Source organism: Manduca sexta, unplaced genomic scaffold, assembly GCF_014839805.1.
Source record: "Manduca sexta isolate Smith_Timp_Sample1 unplaced genomic scaffold, JHU_Msex_v1.0 HiC_scaffold_63, whole genome shotgun sequence".
Taxonomy (NCBI): domain Eukaryota; kingdom Metazoa; phylum Arthropoda; class Insecta; order Lepidoptera; family Sphingidae; genus Manduca; species Manduca sexta.
This window is the reverse complement of record NW_023595440.1, coordinates 457,470-478,002: the sequence shown is the minus strand read 5'-3', so window position 1 is coordinate 478,002 and position 20,533 is coordinate 457,470. Positions and strand designations below refer to the sequence as shown.

At 43.6% G+C, this 20,533-nt stretch overlaps 1 protein-coding gene across 1 annotated transcript in view; it reads right to left on the bottom strand.

The window, feature by feature from the left end:
- Nucleotides 1-20,533, bottom strand: part of LOC115453910 — a 49,914-nt gene that overhangs the window by 18,835 nt on the left and 10,546 nt on the right. The window contains 21 exon segments of the mRNA XM_037447134.1: nucleotides 84-150; nucleotides 909-946; nucleotides 1,415-1,671; nucleotides 1,738-1,863; nucleotides 2,194-2,313; nucleotides 2,625-3,389; nucleotides 3,715-3,883; nucleotides 4,282-4,391; nucleotides 4,422-4,895; nucleotides 6,861-6,972; nucleotides 7,912-8,037; nucleotides 8,233-8,318; nucleotides 9,305-9,373; nucleotides 9,814-9,922; nucleotides 12,322-12,389; nucleotides 12,391-12,448; nucleotides 12,744-12,846; nucleotides 13,330-13,389; nucleotides 18,644-18,759; nucleotides 19,043-19,153; nucleotides 20,246-20,426. Coding sequence (XP_037303031.1) covers nucleotides 84-150; nucleotides 909-946; nucleotides 1,415-1,671; nucleotides 1,738-1,863; nucleotides 2,194-2,313; nucleotides 2,625-3,389; nucleotides 3,715-3,883; nucleotides 4,282-4,391; nucleotides 4,422-4,895; nucleotides 6,861-6,972; nucleotides 7,912-8,037; nucleotides 8,233-8,318; nucleotides 9,305-9,373; nucleotides 9,814-9,922; nucleotides 12,322-12,389; nucleotides 12,391-12,448; nucleotides 12,744-12,846; nucleotides 13,330-13,389; nucleotides 18,644-18,759; nucleotides 19,043-19,153; nucleotides 20,246-20,426 — 3,325 coding nt within the window.

The window sequence follows — 20,533 nt, the reverse complement described above, 5'->3', positions numbered from 1 at the left end:
GATGGAGATTTAATGCGCTAGAATATTTAAATTCAAGAAAAATATATTTTTCTTTACATAGATATGAAAAAAAAAGAAAATACCTGTGTCTCGCTGTGTCTACCGAGCGTCCCGGCACCTCGCTCCTGCAAGTACCCGCGCGGGAGTTGTCTGAAACAGACACACACACATCATCACGCATTTATCCAAAAGGGTATGCAAAGGTGCAACCAAGACACCCACTGTTCGCCAAGTGTGTTCCGTCCCATGATGTGATACGAGCCTATCGCCATATCGGGCACAAATTCCAGTCTCCGGGCTGATATTGAGCAGAAAAAACCCCAAAATCACTTTGCCCGACCCGGGATTCGAACCCATGACCTGAGCGCTGCCGTACCGCGTATGCAGTACAACTACGCCACCGAGGAAGTCATTGAAACAGACAGACAAACCGCTATACATATATGTATACATAAGATAGTCACATATCACACTGAACTATACCACTTAGAAGAAGTTCTTTGTAAAAATACTATCGATGTATATGTACTACGTATATTCTACAGACACGAACGTACATATAAACTATTTGTTCAAATCTGAACTAAAATGACAAAACGTCACTGTTATAACATATTTATTCACTTGAACAACTAATAATTTTAGTTATTTGACTAATAGTTTTTATTCACATCCAGGTTTACACTTAGACTCGAGTTCTTATATCATGAGCGCCACTCCGTACACAACCACAAACTGTCAATATTGACCATACTAAAGTCAGTTTGAATGGATGACAGTTCAGTTCAGTTGAACACAGTGAATGTTCGGATCGCCAAATCTAGTATGTAGCACATATATATCGATGTTATCGCCTAGGGTGGGATTGCTTTCGGGTTTGACAGGTAGAAGAAAATGGATTAACTTACCACCATTTGAATGCAGCGCGTGCGCAGCCGCCACCGACCTGCGGAGACACGCATACTTATAATTACATAGACACATAAATACTAACATAACATAACAACTTTAATGTTTCGAATTTATTTGATTTTTGTTTTGTCATAGGTGTTTGGCGTGTTCTCTATCAGTACAAATAACATCACGCATTTATCCCCGAAGGGGTATGCAGAAGTGTAACCAGGGCATCTATTTTTCGCCAAATATGTTCCGTCCCATGATGTGATAGAGGGCGAGCCTATGGCCATATCAGGCACAAATTCCAAACAAAAAAACCTAAATATCATTTTGTCCGACCCGGGATTCGAACCCAGGACCTTAGAACACTATCGTATCCTGCATGCAGTACAACTACGCCACAGAGACGGTCCTCCATCAGTAGTTTAAACTTATTGTGTACTACACTCGGCTGCGCACATCGGACTATAGGAAGCACAGGTAGTGAACGTCGGCTTTAGAGTGTGCCTGTGTGTACCTGCAGCAGTCGGCGGCGCGGTCGGGCTCGGGGCCGGGCTCGGCGCGGTCGGGCCGCGGCGCCTCCCACTCGCTGTGGACCTCCGCCAGCACCAGCTCGGCGCACGAGTCGGGCAGCGACATCTCGCGCACGGCGCGCAGCGCGATCTGGCGGTACACGGGCTGCGCGTGCTGCGCGTGCAGCTGCAGCGCGCGCGCCTGCGGCTGCGAGTGCGCCAGCTCGCGCACGCGCGCGCGCACTGCCTGCAGCAGCGCCGGCTGCACGCACGCCGCGTCCGGCGCCGCGTCCGGCGCCGCGCACGCCGCCCGCCGCGCGCCCGCCGCCACGCCCGCCGCCACGCCGCGCGCCGCCGCCACCATGTACAGCGTGTCGGGTATCCGGTGCAGGTAGCGCTCGCGCCGCACGCGCGACACTTCCGCTTCCGGCACCGCCTGGTCCTCTAGCAGCGCCTGCAGGAATAACAATCTATATATACTGCTACTTCGGTAGTGTCAAGGTGACGGGTACCCAATATTGCCAACATACCGCCATTTTTAATTAACAATTCAAATTCAAAAATGGGCCAATCAGAACAAAGTATTTTGTATAGGCTCACAAATTATAATTTGATTATAATTTATGTTTCGAGTAAGACGAATGCTCCGTAGTCCCGGCGAGCTTCACCGCTCGGTGTCAGTGGATGTCAGTGGATGTCAGTAAGTGTCAGTAAGTGTCAGTGCGTATCAATGCCGATCCCGGCTTGTAGTAGTTGAAGTGGCGTGTGTGAGAGCGACACTCACCTTGATCTCGTCGAGGTACGGCAGGAAGCACCTCGCCGGTCGGAAGGCGCCGCGGCCGAGCCACGCGTCCGCCGTGCCGCCGCCCGCCACCGGGCCCGAGATCACGCCGCGCCGGATCAACTGCAACGGACGGGGGCGTTCTCATTACATTTGTTTCATATTGTGTATTGGATGTTGATTAGTGGTGTTGTGGTTTTCTGGTCAGTATTAGCCCGGAGTCTGGAATGCGGTATTCGATATGGCGATAGACTCTTCCCTGTTACATTATACGACGGGACGTAAATGGCAAAATGTGGATGCCCTGGTTGCGCTTTTGTCTCCTCTCTTATGAGACTAAAGGCACGATGTGTGCGCGTGTATTCGTGCGTATTGTCGCGCGCGCGCGCGTCTGTGTGTGTGTGTGTGTGTGTGTGTGTGTGTGTGTGACTCGCCTGGTTGAGCAGGTCGTGGTCGGGCGGCAGGTGCTCGAGGCGCACGAGCGGCAGCAGCGCAGCGAGCGCGTCGCGCAGCACCGAGTCCGCGGCGGCGGCGCGTGTGTGTGCGTGTGTGTGTGTGTGTGACTCGCCTGGTTGAGCAGGTCGTGGTCGGGCGGCAGGTGCTCGAGGCGCACGAGCGGCAGCAGCGCGGCGAGCGCGTCGCGCAGCACCGAGTCCGCGGCGGCGGCGCGTGTGTGTGCGTGTGTGTGTGTGTGTGTGTGACTCGCCTGGTTGAGCAGGTCGTGGTCGGGCGGCAGGTGCTCGAGGCGCACGAGCGGCAGCAGCGCGGCGAGCGCGTCGCGCAGCACCGAGTCCGCGGCGGCGGCGCGTGTGTGTGCGTGTGTGTGTGTGTGTGTGTGACTCGCCTGGTTGAGCAGGTCGTGGTCGGGCGGCAGGTGCTCGAGGCGCACGAGCGGCAGCAGCGCGGCGAGCGCGTCGCGCAGCACCGAGTCCGCGGCGGCGGCGCGTGTGTGTGCGTGTGTGTGTGTGTGTGTGTGTGTGACTCGCCTGGTTGAGCAGGTCGTGGTCGGGCGGCAGGTGCTCGAGGCGCACGAGCGGCAGCAGCGCGGCGAGCGCGTCGCGCAGCACCGAGTCCGCGGCGGCGGCGCGTGTGTGTGCGTGTGTGTGTGTGTGTGTGTGACTCGCCTGGTTGAGCAGGTCGTGGTCGGGCGGCAGGTGCTCGAGGCGCACGAGCGGCAGCAGCGCGGCGAGCGCGTCGCGCAGCACCGAGTGCGTGTGTGCGTGTGTGTGTGTGTGTGTGTGACTCGCCTGGTTGAGCAGGTCGTGGTCGGGCGGCAGGTGCTCGAGGCGCACGAGCGGCAGCAGCGCGGCGAGCGCGTCGCGCAGCACCGAGTCCGCGGCGGCGGCGCGTGTGTGTGTGCGTGTGTGTGTGTGTGTGTGACTCGCCTGGTTGAGCAGGTCGTGGTCGGGCGGCAGGTGCTCGAGGCGCACGAGCGGCAGCAGCGCGGCGAGCGCGTCGCGCAGCACCGAGTCCCGCGGCGGCGGCGCGTGTGTGTGCGTGTGTGTGTGTGTGTGTGTGACTCGCCTGGTTGAGCAGGTCGTGGTCGGGCGGCAGGTGCTCGAGGCGCACGAGCGGCAGCAGCGCGCGGCGAGCGCGTCGCGCAGCAGGTCGTGGTCGGGCGCAGGTCACGAGCGGCAGCAGCGCGGCGGTGCGTGTGTGTGCGTGTGTGTGTGTGTGTGTGTGTGTGACTCGCCTGGTTGAGCAGGTCGTGGTCGGGCGGCAGGTGCTCGAGGCGCACGAGCGGCAGCAGCGCGGCGAGCGCGTCGCGCAGCACCGAGTCCGCGGCGGCGGCGCGTGTGTGTGCGTGTGTGTGTGTGTGTGTGTGACTCGCCTGGTTGAGCAGGTCGTGGTCGGGCGGCAGGTGCTCGAGGCGCACGAGCGGCAGCAGCGCGGCGAGCGCGTCGCGCAGCACCGAGTCCGCGGCGGCGGCGCGTGTGTGTGCGTGTGTGTGTGTGTGTGTGTGTGACTCGCCTGGTTGAGCAGGTCGTGGTCGGGCGGCAGGTGCTCGAGGCGCACGAGCGGCAGCAGCGCGGCGAGCGCGTCGCGCAGCACCGAGTCCGCGGCGGCGGCGCGTGTGTGTGCGTGTGTGTGTGTGTGTGTGTGTGACTCGCCTGGTTGAGCAGGTCGTGGTCGGGCGGCAGGTGCTCGAGGCGCACGAGCGGCAGCAGCGCGGCGAGCGCGTCGCGCAGCACCGAGTCCCGCGGCGGCGGCGCGCGTGTGTGTGCGTGTGTGTGTGTGTGTGTGTGACTCGCCTGGTTGAGCAGGTCGTGGTCGGGCGGCAGGTGCTCGAGGCGCACGAGCGGCAGCAGCGCGGCGAGCGCGTCGCGCAGCACCGAGTCCGCGGCGGCGGCGCGTGTGTGTGCGTGTGTGTGTGTGTGTGTGTGACTCGCCTGGTTGAGCAGGTCGTGGTCGGGCGGCAGGTGCTCGAGGCGCACGAGCGGCAGCAGCGCGGCGAGCGCGTCGCGCAGCACCGAGTCCGCGGCGGCGGCGCGTGTGTGTGCGTGTGTGTGTGTGTGTGTGTGACTCGCCTGGTTGAGCAGGTCGTGGTCGGGCGGCAGGTGCTCGAGGCGCACGAGCGGCAGCAGCGCGGCGAGCGCGTCGCGCAGCACCGAGTCCGCGGCGGCGGCGCGGCGCGCGCGCGACACCACGGGCGAGCGCTCCGCCGCCCACCGCACCAGCGCGCGCAGCGTGCACGCCTCCGACGCCTGCGCATACCGCACACACTCACCACAAAATAACAACACATTACACACGTACACCGCGACAGATAACGTCGAGACTCAGTCCCCTCACCCCGCGACACCCCCTCTCAAGAAGTGGGGCGCGTGTTCGTGGATAAATTGACCCATATCACCTACGAGTATGATACCCCAATAGGTAGCAGTAGGGCGCGTCATCGTCGATGCTCTTACCTACAGACGTTGACGACGTACTACAGATCAATAGACCCGGATACAATTTACGGATATTTGTAAGTCCACGCGTTGAGCGGAAACGATTTCGATGGTATACAATAAGTACACACTGCACCCGAGTTATACAAAGGAAGTTTAAATATGACGCTAATTGTTTTTTAAGTTTCCTCTTCGGTTTAATTTTATTGCGCGTACAATACAACTATCGCGTTCAGGTGTTACATCTCTGTCTACCTTTGAAAAGGGGAAAGGCTTGATGTAAATATAAAATACACTACTTAATTATTCAAATGAAAGCCAAAATTTACAATCTTATTAATTGGATGAAATATTTATTCAAATTGTTTTACTAATGAATCGAATTTCAAAACAATTACTATGAGACCAATGTCAAAATATATATATTCTTTGAAATAAAAAAAAATCTTAATCGGTTAATAAATAACAGAGCTCTGAGTAAAAAACATAAAAAAAATATATACAAAAAAGAAAAAACAACACATCAAATTGAGAACTGCATTACTCTTTCCAGTTGATGAAAAAAAAAATATTTTCCATTTTTTTCATTTAACTTTTACGTCAAATGATATTTCTGAATGAGTCAAAAATGAAGCCTTTGATCATATTTTTAAAGCAAATGCTCTAACCACATAGCCACAAAGAATTTATAGAAAATGTTTTGGCTAAGTCATATTAAATCATTCCTCTTTGCAGTCAATGAAAAAAAAAAAAAAAAAACTTTTTTTTAATAAAAAAAAAACTGACAATGGCGAAGGGTCCATATAGCCCGATTCCTAACGGCTTCACTTTCGTAATTTATGTAAAATCCAATTATCATTACAACAATTTGCATATGCACAATTATTACCTATATGTTGCGTCGGCTTTCTTTTTAATCAAAAGAATTAACAAAGCTTAATTTTTACTCTGACAATTAAACTATATAGTTAATTGAAGATCGAACATCAGGGCCAAATTTTTGCTCCAAAAATCACTAACTGGTAATAATAAGTCGCTGTCTTATTTGAAATGTCTGTATGACAAGATGTCAGCGCCCTTAGATATTGATACAAAAATTATATTTACAGAAAACATGCTAATATGCACATTAAAATCATTAAAATCATATGAAAAAAAAATATAAAGTATTTTACATTGGCCTTTTGGTATTTCCCAGTAGATTGAGTAACCATTGCATGAGCGCAAAATATTTGTACAATGTTGCCAATGTCCGCTGTGTATCAGTCGCGAAGGGTCCATATAACTTGATTCCTACCGGCTTCCGTTTATTTAGAGTTGCTGTAGAATGATATTATCATTAGACTGTTTTGTAGACGGCATTTACACATAATAATTATCAGCCCTGTATTATATACTTGCTCACTGCTAAGCACGGGCCTCCTCTACTACTGAGAGGGATTAGGCCTTAGTCCACCACGCTGTAGTGCGGATTGGTAGACTTCACACACCGAAATTCCTATACAGAACTTCTCAGATATGCAGATTTCCTCACGATGTTTTCCTTCACCGTTAAAGCGAACGATAAATTCACAAATAATACACACATGATTTTTTAGAAAAGTCAGAGGTGTGTTTGGGATTTGAACCTGCAGACATTCGTCTTGGCAGTCCGTTCCACACCCAACTAGGCTATCGCCGGTTATTTACACATATAAATATCTGTTTGTTGTATCGGGTTCCCTATCGCCACTGCTGTGTATGATGAGGATGGGGGCGAGGGTGGCGGTGACCGACCTGCAGGAAGGGCGAGGCGAGCGCGCCGGCGAGCGCGGAGCTGGGCAGGCGGCCGCACGCCGACACCGACATGATCGACGGGAACTCGTCGCGCAGGAACCGCATCGCCTGTCTGCATGAGAACACCGTCAATGGGCTTACGTTAAATAATATTACATTTGTCATTATGTCTCCGTTGTTCCAACAATAGTCCTTTCTTTCTTTATTACAAAATAATATGTTTTTTTTTGCCCAAATGAAAATTAATATTATGCAAAATTAATTGAAGTTAAACATGAAAATATGCAAAATGCTTAACTCATAGCTTTCTTGCAGTAATTTCTGGTTAGTTAAAAAACTAATTAACCTTAGGAATGATGATACGTCAAAAAAATTCTAATGTGATGGCAAACTAAGAATTTTTATCTCGCTGTGTTTTAAGGCGGATTTTAGCCAAAATAGCCCCCATGAAGGACTATGTTTTTTAATGAATATGTAAGTTGAGAGTCTGGAGAAGTTTTTGACCTACCTTAGTACCACAAAGTCACCTGTTTAGATTTTTAATTTAAAGAAGAAAATTTAAATCATAATTCATAGAACGTAAGTTTTTCACTTTACACCAACATTTTCATAATTTTCATTAAAGTTACAAAGCTGATTATTTTCACCATAAAAATACAACTAATGAAAATTTTGTTGCAACAAAAACATATCGAATAAGTGTTCTACTTTCTTAAAAATAAAACATTTTATCGTTCAAATCGAAAATTCACTAAAATTCAGAAAAATATTCATAACTCGAAAACTATGTAAAATCGCGGAACATACATGGGCTTGATTTGGATACCCAAAGGAGTGCTCTATCTCTGGACCTCCGCTTGACACTATTTTCTGGGACATCCTGTATATGTAGGATGAAAAAAAAAAAACAAAACACAACAGCCACTCCGATGCATACCCTCTCTCTCTGCATGACGCAAATACTAGTACGCTCGCTATTGTTTCCGGCGATCTTGTCGATTTCCATCAGGCGAGCTGATCTCCCCATTTATTTGCAATATAAAAGAGTTACCTGTGCACCCACTGACTGGCGTGCGGCGCGGCTGCCCAGCGAAGCACGTGCGGCAACGTCTCCGCGCTGAGAGCCTCCACGATGGCGTCCTCACACCCTTGCACCACTATCGGCATCTCCACGAACCTGCGCACAAACACACCAGTATTTATAAACACACGCACGCACGCAAGCAAGCACGCACGTACGCTCACACACATACACACTTATAAACACACATCACGCATTTATCCCCAAAGGGTAAACAGTTAACAACGGCTTCACTTTCCGGCCGAGGTGTGTTGAACAACGGCTTCACTTCCCGGCCGAGGTGTCTCTCACCTGGCTATCTCGTAGAGCTGGAAGGCGTCGTCGAGCAGCGCGGTGGTGGCGGGCCGCGCGCCGCCGCGGGACACGCCCGCCCACGACTGCAACACAGACGACTTGCACTAGCACGCTTGCGAACATGTTCAGGGTCATGTTGAAATTGCGTTACTAAATGATACCACATACTCGTCTTCACCTTTGCTGATATTGTGACAAAAATCATCCATTAATAACCAATATTTGTAACAAAAATACTGGTTTTAGTTTTCTGATTATTTGATAATTTTGTTGTTTAATACGAATATGGTGTGTGTGAGTGAATTTCTGACTGAAAGTATGATGTTGGCGCTGCGACTAATTCACTTAGAGTAGTAGTAGTGGCTTTAGGGCGCGTATAACTAAAATTACTTTTTATTGATATTTATTTTGTTCGTTACACTTTTTTTTACATCTACGGCTCAAGTAACTTATTGTAGTGTTATTTCCAAGCAGATAAGTATGTGGTTTCATTTAGTAACGCGATGTCAAAATGACCGTGTATAACCGACAAAAATAAAATATCTATACATAATATTAAAAACATATAATATATTTTTTAATTTTTTTAAGAGCTACAATTCCGTCACATATAATTGTTGCATAACTTTAACCGTTTACGCAGCGCACGCAACGGAAGCTCTCAAAAGTAATAATTTTTTCCCGTTTTTGCAACATTTTTTATTACTGTCATAGCGTGATGTTATATAGCCTATAGCCTTCCTCGGTATGTGAGCTATCCAACACTAAAATATTTTTCAATTCGAACCGGTAGTTCCTGAGATTAGCGCGTTCAAACAAACAAACTCATCAGTTTTATATAATAGTATAGAAGTATAGAAGTATGGACTATAAATAGATTAAAATGTGTCTTTATTGCTTTTTATTTTAACTCAACATCTAATTTAAATTAAACTATTTTTCGGATTTTATCGCGGTTTTAATATTTTACTTTTTTCCCGACGTTTCGAAGACTTTGCAGCCTTCATGGTCACGGGGGGTCAGCATCTAATATTTTAAAGTCGAAACCAATAATATGAGTGTATCATACCGTGCTCCCATTACTTGTGTTCGTTGACGAGGGAGATGATGAATTCCTTCCAATCAGGCTCAAATCCACCTGAAAAACAAACCGTATACGTTTTGTATTAAAGATCAATTCGTACTGATGTTAGATAATAAAATATTGTATACTTTTGTCTATAATGACTATAATATTGAATATTCATTTCATTGTAGAAAAAGAAGATGAAAAATATTGGATTGAGGGATCAAAACAATTGATCGAAAATCATGGCTCGAAGACAATAAGGATTAGGTTTAACAAAAAAATCTAGTCTTAATGTAGTGTTTAGTGCTTAAATATTGTTGATAATGATTATGCTATGAGCTGTGCCTTTTTGTTAAAAAAAAGGACAAATCACGGCTCGAAGGACCATTTACATATTTCGAACAGTTTGAATAATAGTAGAGGAGGCCCGTGCCCATCAGTGGGACGGTATATAATACAGGGCTGATATTACTATTATTATTACGTTGCTGAATAGTTGTCAGTCGTACCTGGTCGGTGTAGGCGGCGTGCAGCAGCGCCCTGGCGAACCTGCGCGGGAGCACCTTCTCGTCGACGCACACCGCGCCGCCCGCCCCCGACCGCCGCGACATCACGCTCCTGTGACACGACGGTTCAAATCAAATCATTTATTCGATCGATCGGTTACATTCGGGAACGGGTTCCCCAGTTCCCGAATGTAACCCGAGGCAAAAAGAAACTGCCTTAGTTAACGTATCGCGGCACATTTAACAGAAAAAAAAACTAAGACAAACATAAATAAACTTAAAATGGAAGCCGGTAAGAATCGGGTTGTGTGGACGCTTCGCCACTGGTACGTGCTATACTTAACGAACTCTACTGCTACGATATACGTAGCGCTACGCTCATTTCATTGTACTACACTAACATAGCTACATCGCTACGCCATCTATAGCTCAAAGTAGCATAAACTGCGCTACGCCACTCGTAGGTCTGGGCAATGACATTTGCAGAGCTACGCTGCACAATATCTATACTATTATATAAAGCTGAAGAGTTTGTTTGTTTGTTTGTTTGTTTGTTTGTTTGTTTGAACGCGCTAATCTCAGGAACTACCAGTCCAAATTGAAAAATTCTTTTTGCGTTGGATAGCCCTTTGTTCGTGGAGTGCTATAGGCTATATATCATCACGCTATACCCAATAGGAGCGGGGCAGTAATGGCTAATCTCAGGAACTACCGGTCCAAACTGAAAAATTCTTTTTGTGTTGGATAGCCCTTTGTTCGTGGAGTGCTATAGGCTATATATCATCACGCTATGACCAATAGGAGCGGAGCAGTAATGACTAATCTCAGGAACTACCGGTTCGAACTGAAAAATTCTTTTTGTGTTGGATAGCTCTTTATTAGTGTAGTGCTATAGGCTATATATCATCACGCTATGACCAATAGGAGCGGAGCAGTAATGGCAAATCTCAGGAACTACCGGTTCAAACTGAAAAAATATTTTTGTGTTGGATAGTTCTTTGTTCGTGGAGTACTATGGGGTATATATCATCACGCTATGACCAATAGGAGCGGAGCAGTAATGGCTAATCTCAGGAACTATCAGATCGAACTGAAAAAATATTTTTGTGTTGGATAGCACTTTGTTCCTGGAGTGCTATAGGCTATATATCATCACGCTATGACTAATAGGAGCGGAGCAGTAATGGCTAATCTCAGGAACTACCGTGTTTGAACTGAAAAAATATTTTTGTGTTGGATAGCCCTTTGTTCCTGGAGTGCTATAGGCTATATATCATCACGCTATGACCAATTGGAGCGGAGCAGTAATGAAACATGTTGCGAAAACGGGGAAAAATTATTAGTTTTGAGAGCTTCCGTTGCGTGCGCTGCGTAAACGGTTAAAGTTATGCAACAATGATGTATGACGGGATTATTCCTCTTAAAAAGTTCTAAAAAATATATTATAAAACAAAAGTCCCCCGCTGCATCTGTCTGCCTGAACGTGTTAAACTCAAAAACTACCCAACGTATTAAGATGAAATTTGGTATGGAGACAGTTTGAGAGGCTCCCGGGAAACTACTACTTTTATAACGGAAAACTTTAGCCTAAAAAACTTTATAACGCGGGCGGAGCCGCGGGCAAAAGCTAGTTTAGTTATAAAAGAAATGTGTTACACACGTTCCGTAGCACTGTGCTACTCTAATGCTACGCACCCGTTGCTTTTTACTACGAGTTACAGTGCTACGATCCTTGTAATGCTACACTGTGCAGTTTACTCAATGCTACGGAACGAGTAGTGCTACGCAGCTGTGTCGACAATTGGCTATGCTACGTATCCAACACTGTACTACGAAAATTACTGCGCTACGTTCTTTGTTCAATTGCATGTTAAATTTTCAACTTTAAATATTGATAAGCCACCAGGGGCGAGGGGTACACACAACCTGATTTATACCGGCTTTCCTTTAAGTAGAATCTAATTATCATTAGAAAAATTTGCGGACATCATTAACATATATTAGTAATTATATGTTGTGTTGGGTTCCCTTTTGGAAAAAATCACTTTTTGCCAGTTTAAGCTACTAAAAATATTATTTTAATTTAATGAAATCGATAGACGTGTAAGAGGAGTCGATTTATATGTTATAATCTAAATTTCTGAGCGATAACGCTAGCCGCCATGCTGCTTTATCAACAATGTGATATTAATTATTGCTTTCGGCTATCGCAAAACAGTGTTTCATCGTGCTATATTTATACATAAAACATTAAGTTAAATAAATAACGAAATTGTAAATTGCTAATCAAACCAAAAGTATTTATTGTAAGCAAAAGTGGCGAAGGAAGAAATTTTTCGAAGGGGAAGCCGCCAAAAATATGAGTACTAATTACGATTGGATTTTCGTTCACTATGCTGTAAATATTAATTATTTATTTATTAATAATATAGTTTATATTGATAGTTTGTTTACATAAATTACAAAAGTGAAGCCGATAGACATGCCGTTACACTTTGTTTTCGTCCTCACCTAAAGAACCTTGACCTGGCAGCCAGCACGAGCCGATGGCAGGGCAGCTCCAACGCGGTGCGGAACCCGTACGCGGCGCCGCACCCGCCCTCCAGGCGAAACACCAGCCGCGCGTCCGCCATCTCGCCTGCAATCACACGGCACGTGTCAAACGGTACGCTAAATGTCACAGGTGGTAACGATTTATGTTTACGCGAATGTTAGACATTAAAATTACACCATTTTTCGGATTTTATCGGGGTTTTTTATATTTCAATTTTCTCCAGACGTTTCGAAAAGGAAGAAGGTTTCGAAGGCTGCAGTCTTCGAAACGTCGGGAGAAAACTAAAATATAAAAAACAGCGGTAAAATACGAAAAAGTAGTTTAATTTGAATGTCACGGGTGGTGTTTGCGCCGTGGCGAAGTGTAGCGCGTCACTGACCCGAGTCGAGCAGGTATCTCATGTCGCGGTGCAGCGAGTCGGGGGAGAAAGCCGAGCGCGGCGGCGAGCCGGCGCGACACCGACGAACGGCCCGTACACCCGCCTGCACACACACACATAATTCGTTTTTATTACATAGATACGTTGTCCGAGCTCAATACTGGCAAGACGAAAGCAAGGTAATTATTGCCCGACATCAAGTTAGTCAACCTCCAATCAATGTCGCGGCTAGTCGGCTTACTAACTTTTTGTATTTATAAATAAAATGCCTTCCTGTGTTTTTAAACAATGTACAAATTATACTACAACTGTGAATGATAAAAACCGTTTAATTTCATACGTTAGTGATAGGTATACACTATTTAACTTAATTTTTAACTAATAAATGCATTTTATTCGACTGTCATGGCGACCAGAGACCAATAACCTTCCTTTTAGTTAGTTTTAGTCAAGAAAATTCTAACTTCGCTGACGATGGTAATTGTTTATTATTTTGCCTTTTAAGTTATTCTATAACATTTACTGCGCATGTTTCGGCTGTTTGGACCCAATGCCCAATAGTGGGATAGTGCAGGATGATACTCACACGAGGAGTTGTCCACGTTGATGATGTCCAGCTCGCCCTCCGAGCCGCTGCGTTCGTACTCTGACAAATACAAAATAATCTCATCTAAACTCGGAAACCGCTGAGTATATTTGCATATTTGGCACACGGATAAAACATAGCCTGGTTCAACATATATACTATTTTTTATCGTGTAGTGCGTTATCATTCGTTTTTATCTTTCAGTTTGTAGTGTGTAGTGCTAGTGTGTAGTGTGTAGTGCTAGCGTGTAGTGCAGTGGCGAAGGGTGAAATGTTTCAGAGGGTAATCCGAGACAAAAATAATTGCGTTAGGTAACATATCGCGGACATTTGAACAGCAAACAAAATTAAGACAAACATAAATAAACCTAAGAGGGAAGCCGGTAGGAATCGGGTTGTGTGGACGCTTCGCCACTGATAGTGTGCAATGTGTAGTGTGCAGTGTGTAGTTTGTAGTGTGTAATGTGTAGTGTGCAGTGTGTAGTTTGTAGTGTGCAATGTGTAGTGTGCAGTGTGTAGTTTGTAGTGTGCAATGTGTAGTGTGCAGTGTGTAGTTTGTAGTGTGTAATGTTATTGGATAATAAATATTAATGGTGTCATCGAATAATACCTCTTAAGTATTTTTTGTGATTGCAACATTTCATCTTGTCATTTATGTTATTAGTTACGGTGCATATATTAAACGTGTTACAACAGAATTCTTGTTAATTTTACCATTAAAAGCCCTAATATGAACAGGTTATGGGCCCAGGACGTTAAAACCAATGATTATTGATAAAATTAATAAAGAGCAACAGTTGAAAATTTTATGTGACACGTGGTGTGAAAATATAACCTCTTTTAAACATGGAAGTAACAAATTCGATGAAAGTTGAAAAATTTGACGGAAATAATTTCAATCAATGGAAGTTTCAGATGAAATGTGCATTGAGGGCGAAAGGTTTAAATATATATACTCCGAAACCTACCGAAGCCACCGCACAAGTGCAATGGAATAAAGACGATGGATTGGCAATGTTCATTTTGACATCGTCAATGGATCTTAACCAAATTGCTTTAATAGAAAACTGCGATACCGCTAAGGAAGTAATGAGTAAATTGGAAGCTGTATATGAACACAAATCCGAATTCAATAAGATGATGATTCATGAAAAATTCTACCAATATACTTATTGTTCGAATGACAAAATGGCGCAACATGTTTCAAAGGTCGAAAGTTTAGCGAAGCAGCTCAGAGAATGTGGTGAAAAGTTAAGCGACACTGCCATAATAACTAAGATTTTAAGTACACTGCCACCTGCATATCGGTCTCTGCGACAAGCATGGTTATCTCTGGACCCCGATAGTCAGAATATCCAAAATTTAACATCACGTTTAATTGATGAAGAAGCAAGCTTAGAAAATGAAGTGAGTAATGAGACAGCCTTAGTGATCACCAAGAAAAATTCAAAACAAGTTAAACACAATGAGAACCCTCATAAGACCTCCACAAGCAATACAATTAAGTTAAGTCACAGATTTGTTTGTTATAATTGTAACAAAAGAGGTCATTTTGCTAAATATTGTAGAGCACCCAAGAAATCTGGTCATAAGAACCAAGAGCAGCGGAATATGTTAGCATTTAATGCCGAGAATACTTCATCGTGTATTAACGACAATGATGTATGGATACTAGATAGTGGAGCATCAGCTCACATGACATACAGGCGTGAATTTTTCCATGAATTTCATAAATATCATAATTATGATAACAAAACTGTTAAACTTGGAAACAAACAAAATGTTCAAGTTTGTGGTAAAGGATCAATATACATAAAAAGAAAAGTGAACGATCAGTGGGAGCAGAGCATATTAGAAGATGTAATTTATGTGCCTGAATTACGTAGAAATTTATTCTCTGAAGGAGTAGCAACCAGAAAAGGTTATGTAATCCTAAAAGATGAGAAAACTGCTTTAATAATGAAAAACAATGAAGTAGTTTTAAGTGCATATTTAAAAGATAACAATCTTTTTGAGTTAGAAATTAAAACAATTGTACAAGAAAGCTGTAATATTGCTCAGACAGATGTCAAAATGTGGCATGAGCGCCTTGGGCATTTAAATGTCAAAGAACTTCAAAATATGAGCAAGGCCGGAGCAATCCCTGTAACACTGACAGGAAATGAGAAGTTTATATGTGAGGCATGTCAGTATGGCAAACAAGCCAGATTGCCATTTAAAAAAAAATCGGAGCGAGGCACATGTCAGGCAGGTGATATAGTTTACAGTGACGTTTGTGGGCCTATTGAAGAGCCATCAGTGTCAGGAAAACGTTATTTTGTTTTGTTTAAGGATGGTGCCACTAGTTACAGGCATGTCTATTTCCTTAAACACAAGAGTGAGGTTCTAGAATATTTCATGAAATATAATGCTATAGTAAACAATCAGTTTAACCATAACATACACATTTTACATACTGATAATGGCACAGAGTATGTAAACCATGAATTTAAGAATTTCCTGACTCGTAAAGGAATAATTCATGAATGTACTGCTCCTTACACGCCACAGCAAAATGGTAGAGCTGAAAGGGAATTGAGAACAATAATGGAAAGTGCAAGATCAATGCTTTATGCAAAAGACATTCCTATAAATTTATGGGCTGAAGCTGTCAGCTGTGCAGTTTATTTATTAAATAGAAGTTCATCAAGTCAAACCGTTAATGTGTCTCCTTATGAACTTTGGTTTAATCAAAAACCAAGTCTGAAACATATCAGAATATTTGGTTCAGAGGGGTATGTACATATTCCAAAAGAACGAAGAAAGAAGTTAGATAAGAAAAGTATCAAATTAATATTAGTGGGTTATGACCAAGAGAACTATAGAATGTATGACCAAAATACAAAAAAAATAGTTGTGTCGAGGGATGTTAACTTTAATGAACACAACAATGCTATAGAATCAAGGCAAAACTATGTTGAAATGAAGGTAAATGAAATAGATGTAACAAAACAACCTGAGTTGTTGCCACAAGAAAGTGTGTCAGATGAACCTGATTCTATAGAAACTTCCTGTTATGATGAAAGTGTGGACAGTTTTGAAAACCATGATGATACATATTGTCCACCCAGAGGTATGGTTATAAGTGAAACCAGAAATATATCTCTAAGACCTCGAAAACAAAGGAATATGGAAGTGAATTTAATTGAAGTGGAAATACCAAGTACTTTTCAAGAAGCTGTCACAGGTGTTAACCAACATAATTGGAAGAAAGCCATTGAAAGTGAGCTTAAATCCCATGAGGACAATAACACATGGACAATAACAGACAGAACAGAAAGAAGCCTATTACATGCAAATGGGTATTCTGTATCAAGAAAAATAGAAATGGAGAAATAGAAAGGTACAAGGCTCGTCTATGTGCCCGTGGCTTTACTCAAGTAAAAGATGTGGATTATAAGGAGACATTCTCACCTACAACCAGGTATGATTCAATTAGATTGTTGTTGAGCATAGCAGCTAAGGAAGATTTTGAAATGGAACAGTTTGATGTGAAGACGGCTTTCCTGTATGGGGAGCTTACAGAAGATATCTACATGGAAGTGCCAGAGGGTATTGAAGCAAAGTCATCGAAAGTATGTAAGCTTAATAAATCCTTATATGGTCTCAAACAATCTTCACGTTGCTGGAATAAAAAGTTTAGCTCATTCCTTACTGCATATGGTTTTAAAGTATGTAATGCAGATAATTGTGTTTTTGTGGGTTGCTTTAATAACATCAAAGTTTTGTTAATAATATATGTTGATGATGGGTTATTGTTGTCAAAAAGTAAGGAGGTCATATCTATTATTTTGAAAGATTTAGGTAAAAATTTTGAAATAAAAAGTATGTCTTTAAATTCTTTTGTTGGCATAGAGATAAATAAAACAAATAAAGGTATAGCTATAAACCAAATAAATTACATTGAAAACCTAATAAATAAGTATAATATGTCTGACGCTATAAGTTGTAGTACACCAGCAGATGTGAATGTACAATTGTCTAGAAATGAAAGTGAAATTGTTAATAATTTTCCATATAGAGAAGCAGTGGGAGCTTTATTATTTTTGTCTTCAGTGTCTAGACCAGATATAAGTTTTGCAGTTAATCTAGTGAGTAGATATGTTAGTAACCCAGGAAAATCTCATGTAAATGCAGTTAAACGAATAATTCGCTACTTAATTTGTACTAAAAGAATGTCAATTGTATATCAAAACAAAAATGTAGATTTGATAGGTTATTCAGACTCCGACTTTGCAGGCGATCTTGACTCTCGAAAATCAACAACAGGTTATTTATTTTTAATGAACGGTGGACCTGTTACTTGGGCAAGTCGAAAACAAAATACAATCGCCTTGTCAACAACTGAGTCTGAGTACATGGCTGCATGTGATGCGGCAAAGGAATTATTGTGGATTAAACAATTTTTATTAGATATAGGTGAACCACAAAAGTCTGTTATATTGAACATTGATAATCAAAGTGCAATTAAGTTAATAAACAATCCAGTTTTTCATAAAAGAAGTAAGCACATTGATGTGCGATATAAATTTATCAAAGAAAAGGTTGAACAAAAACTAATTGAAATAAAATTTATTGAAAGCACATGTCAATTAGCTGATTTCCTTACTAAGGCTTTGCCGTGTAACAAGTTTAGTTTTATAAGAGATATTGTTCTTCAAAATATTACATAACTTTGTTAAATATTTTTGACACCCTTAAATTTAAGTGGGAGTATTGGATAATAAATATTAATGGTGTCATCGAATAATACCTCTTAAGTATTTTTTGTGATTGCAACATTTCATCTTGTCATTTATGTTATTAGTTACGGTGCATATATTAAACGTGTTACAACAGAATTCTTGTTAATTTTACCATTAAAAGCCCTAATATGAACAAATGTGTAGTGTGCAGTGTGTAGTTTGTAGTTTGCAATGTGTAGTGTGCAGTGTGTAGTTTGTAGTGTGCAATGTGTAGTGCGCAGTGTGTAGTTTGTAGTGTGCAATGTGTAGTGTGCAGTGTGTAGTTTGTAGTGTGCAATGTGTAGTGCGCAGTGTGTAGTTTGTAGTGTGCAATGTGTAGTGTGCAGTGTGTAGTTTGTAGTGTGCAATGTGTAGTGTGCAGTGTGTAGTTTGTAGTTTGCAATGTGTAGTGTGCAGTGTGTAGTTTGTAGTGTGCAATGTGTAGTGCGCAGTGTGTAGTTTGTAGTGTGCAATGTGTAGTGTGCAGTGTGCAGTTTGTAGTGTGTAGGGTGTAGGGTATAGTGTGTAGTTTGTAGTGTGTAGCGTACGTACTGTCGCAGATGCGGCAGGCGCCGCCGGGCCCCGCGTACAGCGCGCGCACGCACGCCTCGAGCTCGGCGCGCGACAGCGCCGCGCACGCGCCCTCCAGCGGCACGCGGCAGCACCCGCTACACACACAACACCAATCCTTTATTATATACTGCCCACTGCTGGCCACAGACCTCTACTGAGAGAGAAACATGCAGCAAATGTTACAAAAAAAATATTTAGAATTGTTATTTGCTGTTTATAATATAATGCTCAACGGTGAAGGATAACATCGTAAACACATTTGCACATCTGAGAAGTTCTGCATAGCAATTTCGTAGGTATCTGGAGCCTGCTTGCACTACAACATGGCGGACTAAGGCCTGGACCTTCTCGGCATTGGATGGTATTGAATGTACTCACGGCGGGTACCGCTGCAGCAGATCGCGGAAGTACGTGCACCTGGCGGCGAGGATGGCGCGGTGCGCCGGCACCGACCAGCCCGCGCCCACCAGCTCCACGTCGCACCACCATCTGACGACGACCACATATACCAGTCACCTACAGTTTTAATTATAAAAATTCCGCAAAGCTATGCTTGTTAACCACCTCTTAACGCTAAAACAAGTTTATCAGTAAGACTGCTAGTGAGTACTCATACCGCTTATTTAGAATGGGATTAAATCATCTGTCTATACATATTATAAAACAAAGACCCCAAAAGTTGTCTGTCTGTATGTGACCGATTTTCTCAAGATCTACTGAACGGATTTTTGTACGGTTTTTACTAAAAGATAGTGCAATTCTTGAGGAAGGTTTATGTTAATAGTACATTACGGTTTTATGTAAATTTACTGAAATATAACGATTACTGTTGAAGAGGTCACGTGGTTCTAAAAAAACTCGTGAGTCGGGATTTAAGCTGGTAGAACTTTGTGACACACTGATTTCCACGCGAGCAAAGCTGCAGGCACAGCTAGTTGTATCTCAATGAGTGAATGAATAATACTATCTGGCACTTACGCGGTCCAATTATGATCATGTTAAACGAGACCTTTTTAAAAAGGTAACCCGATGCAAAAAAAATGCCTTAGAAGACAAATGTAAATAAATCTAAAAGGGAAGCCGGTAGGAATCAGGTTGTACGAACGCTTCGACACTGCGAGACAGAATAATAAAACACGAATTTTATAAAGCTCGACGTGTTCTGGACACAAATATTTCCTTAATTTGCAATGAAATTAATTAAACAGATAGGAAATAATTGAGTCAGTGGGATGGAACGACTGAGTGTATATCAGTAGCGAAGGGTGAAATTTTTCTAAAGGGAAGCCGACAAAACATATAAGTACTAATATGCATAAATGCGGTCTGCAAAACGTTCTGATGATAATCACATTTTACATAAATTACGAAAGGGAAGCCGGCAGATATCGGATTATATGGAAGTTAGTGATTATGTAACAGTGTTTTAATGAGTTAGGAATGGGATTGAATGAGAGGGTTGGATTGGGCGACTGGTCGAGTGAACAAATGAGTTAGAGAATGATTAAACAAGTGTGAGTGAATGAGTATGATTGCGTGAGTGAGTGGGTGGGTACGTGGGTGTGGTAGGTTGCCGCTCACCTGTCCCTGTAGGCGGCGGCGAGGTCGATGTGCAGCGCGGGCGCGGGCTCGCGGGCCAGCTCGGCGCGCGTCAGCAGGTCGCGCAGCGCCGCGCCCGCCTCCAGCTCCGCGCACAGCACGAACACCTCCGCCACGCGCCACGAACTCACCGTCGAGCGGATGTAGCGCGCGTGCTCGCAACCTGACGCGCAACAAAAACACCAACAATAACAACCCTAAAATACGATTTATTTAACATTAAAGATATAATAATATAATATCAGCTTTGTATTATATACTGTCCCACTG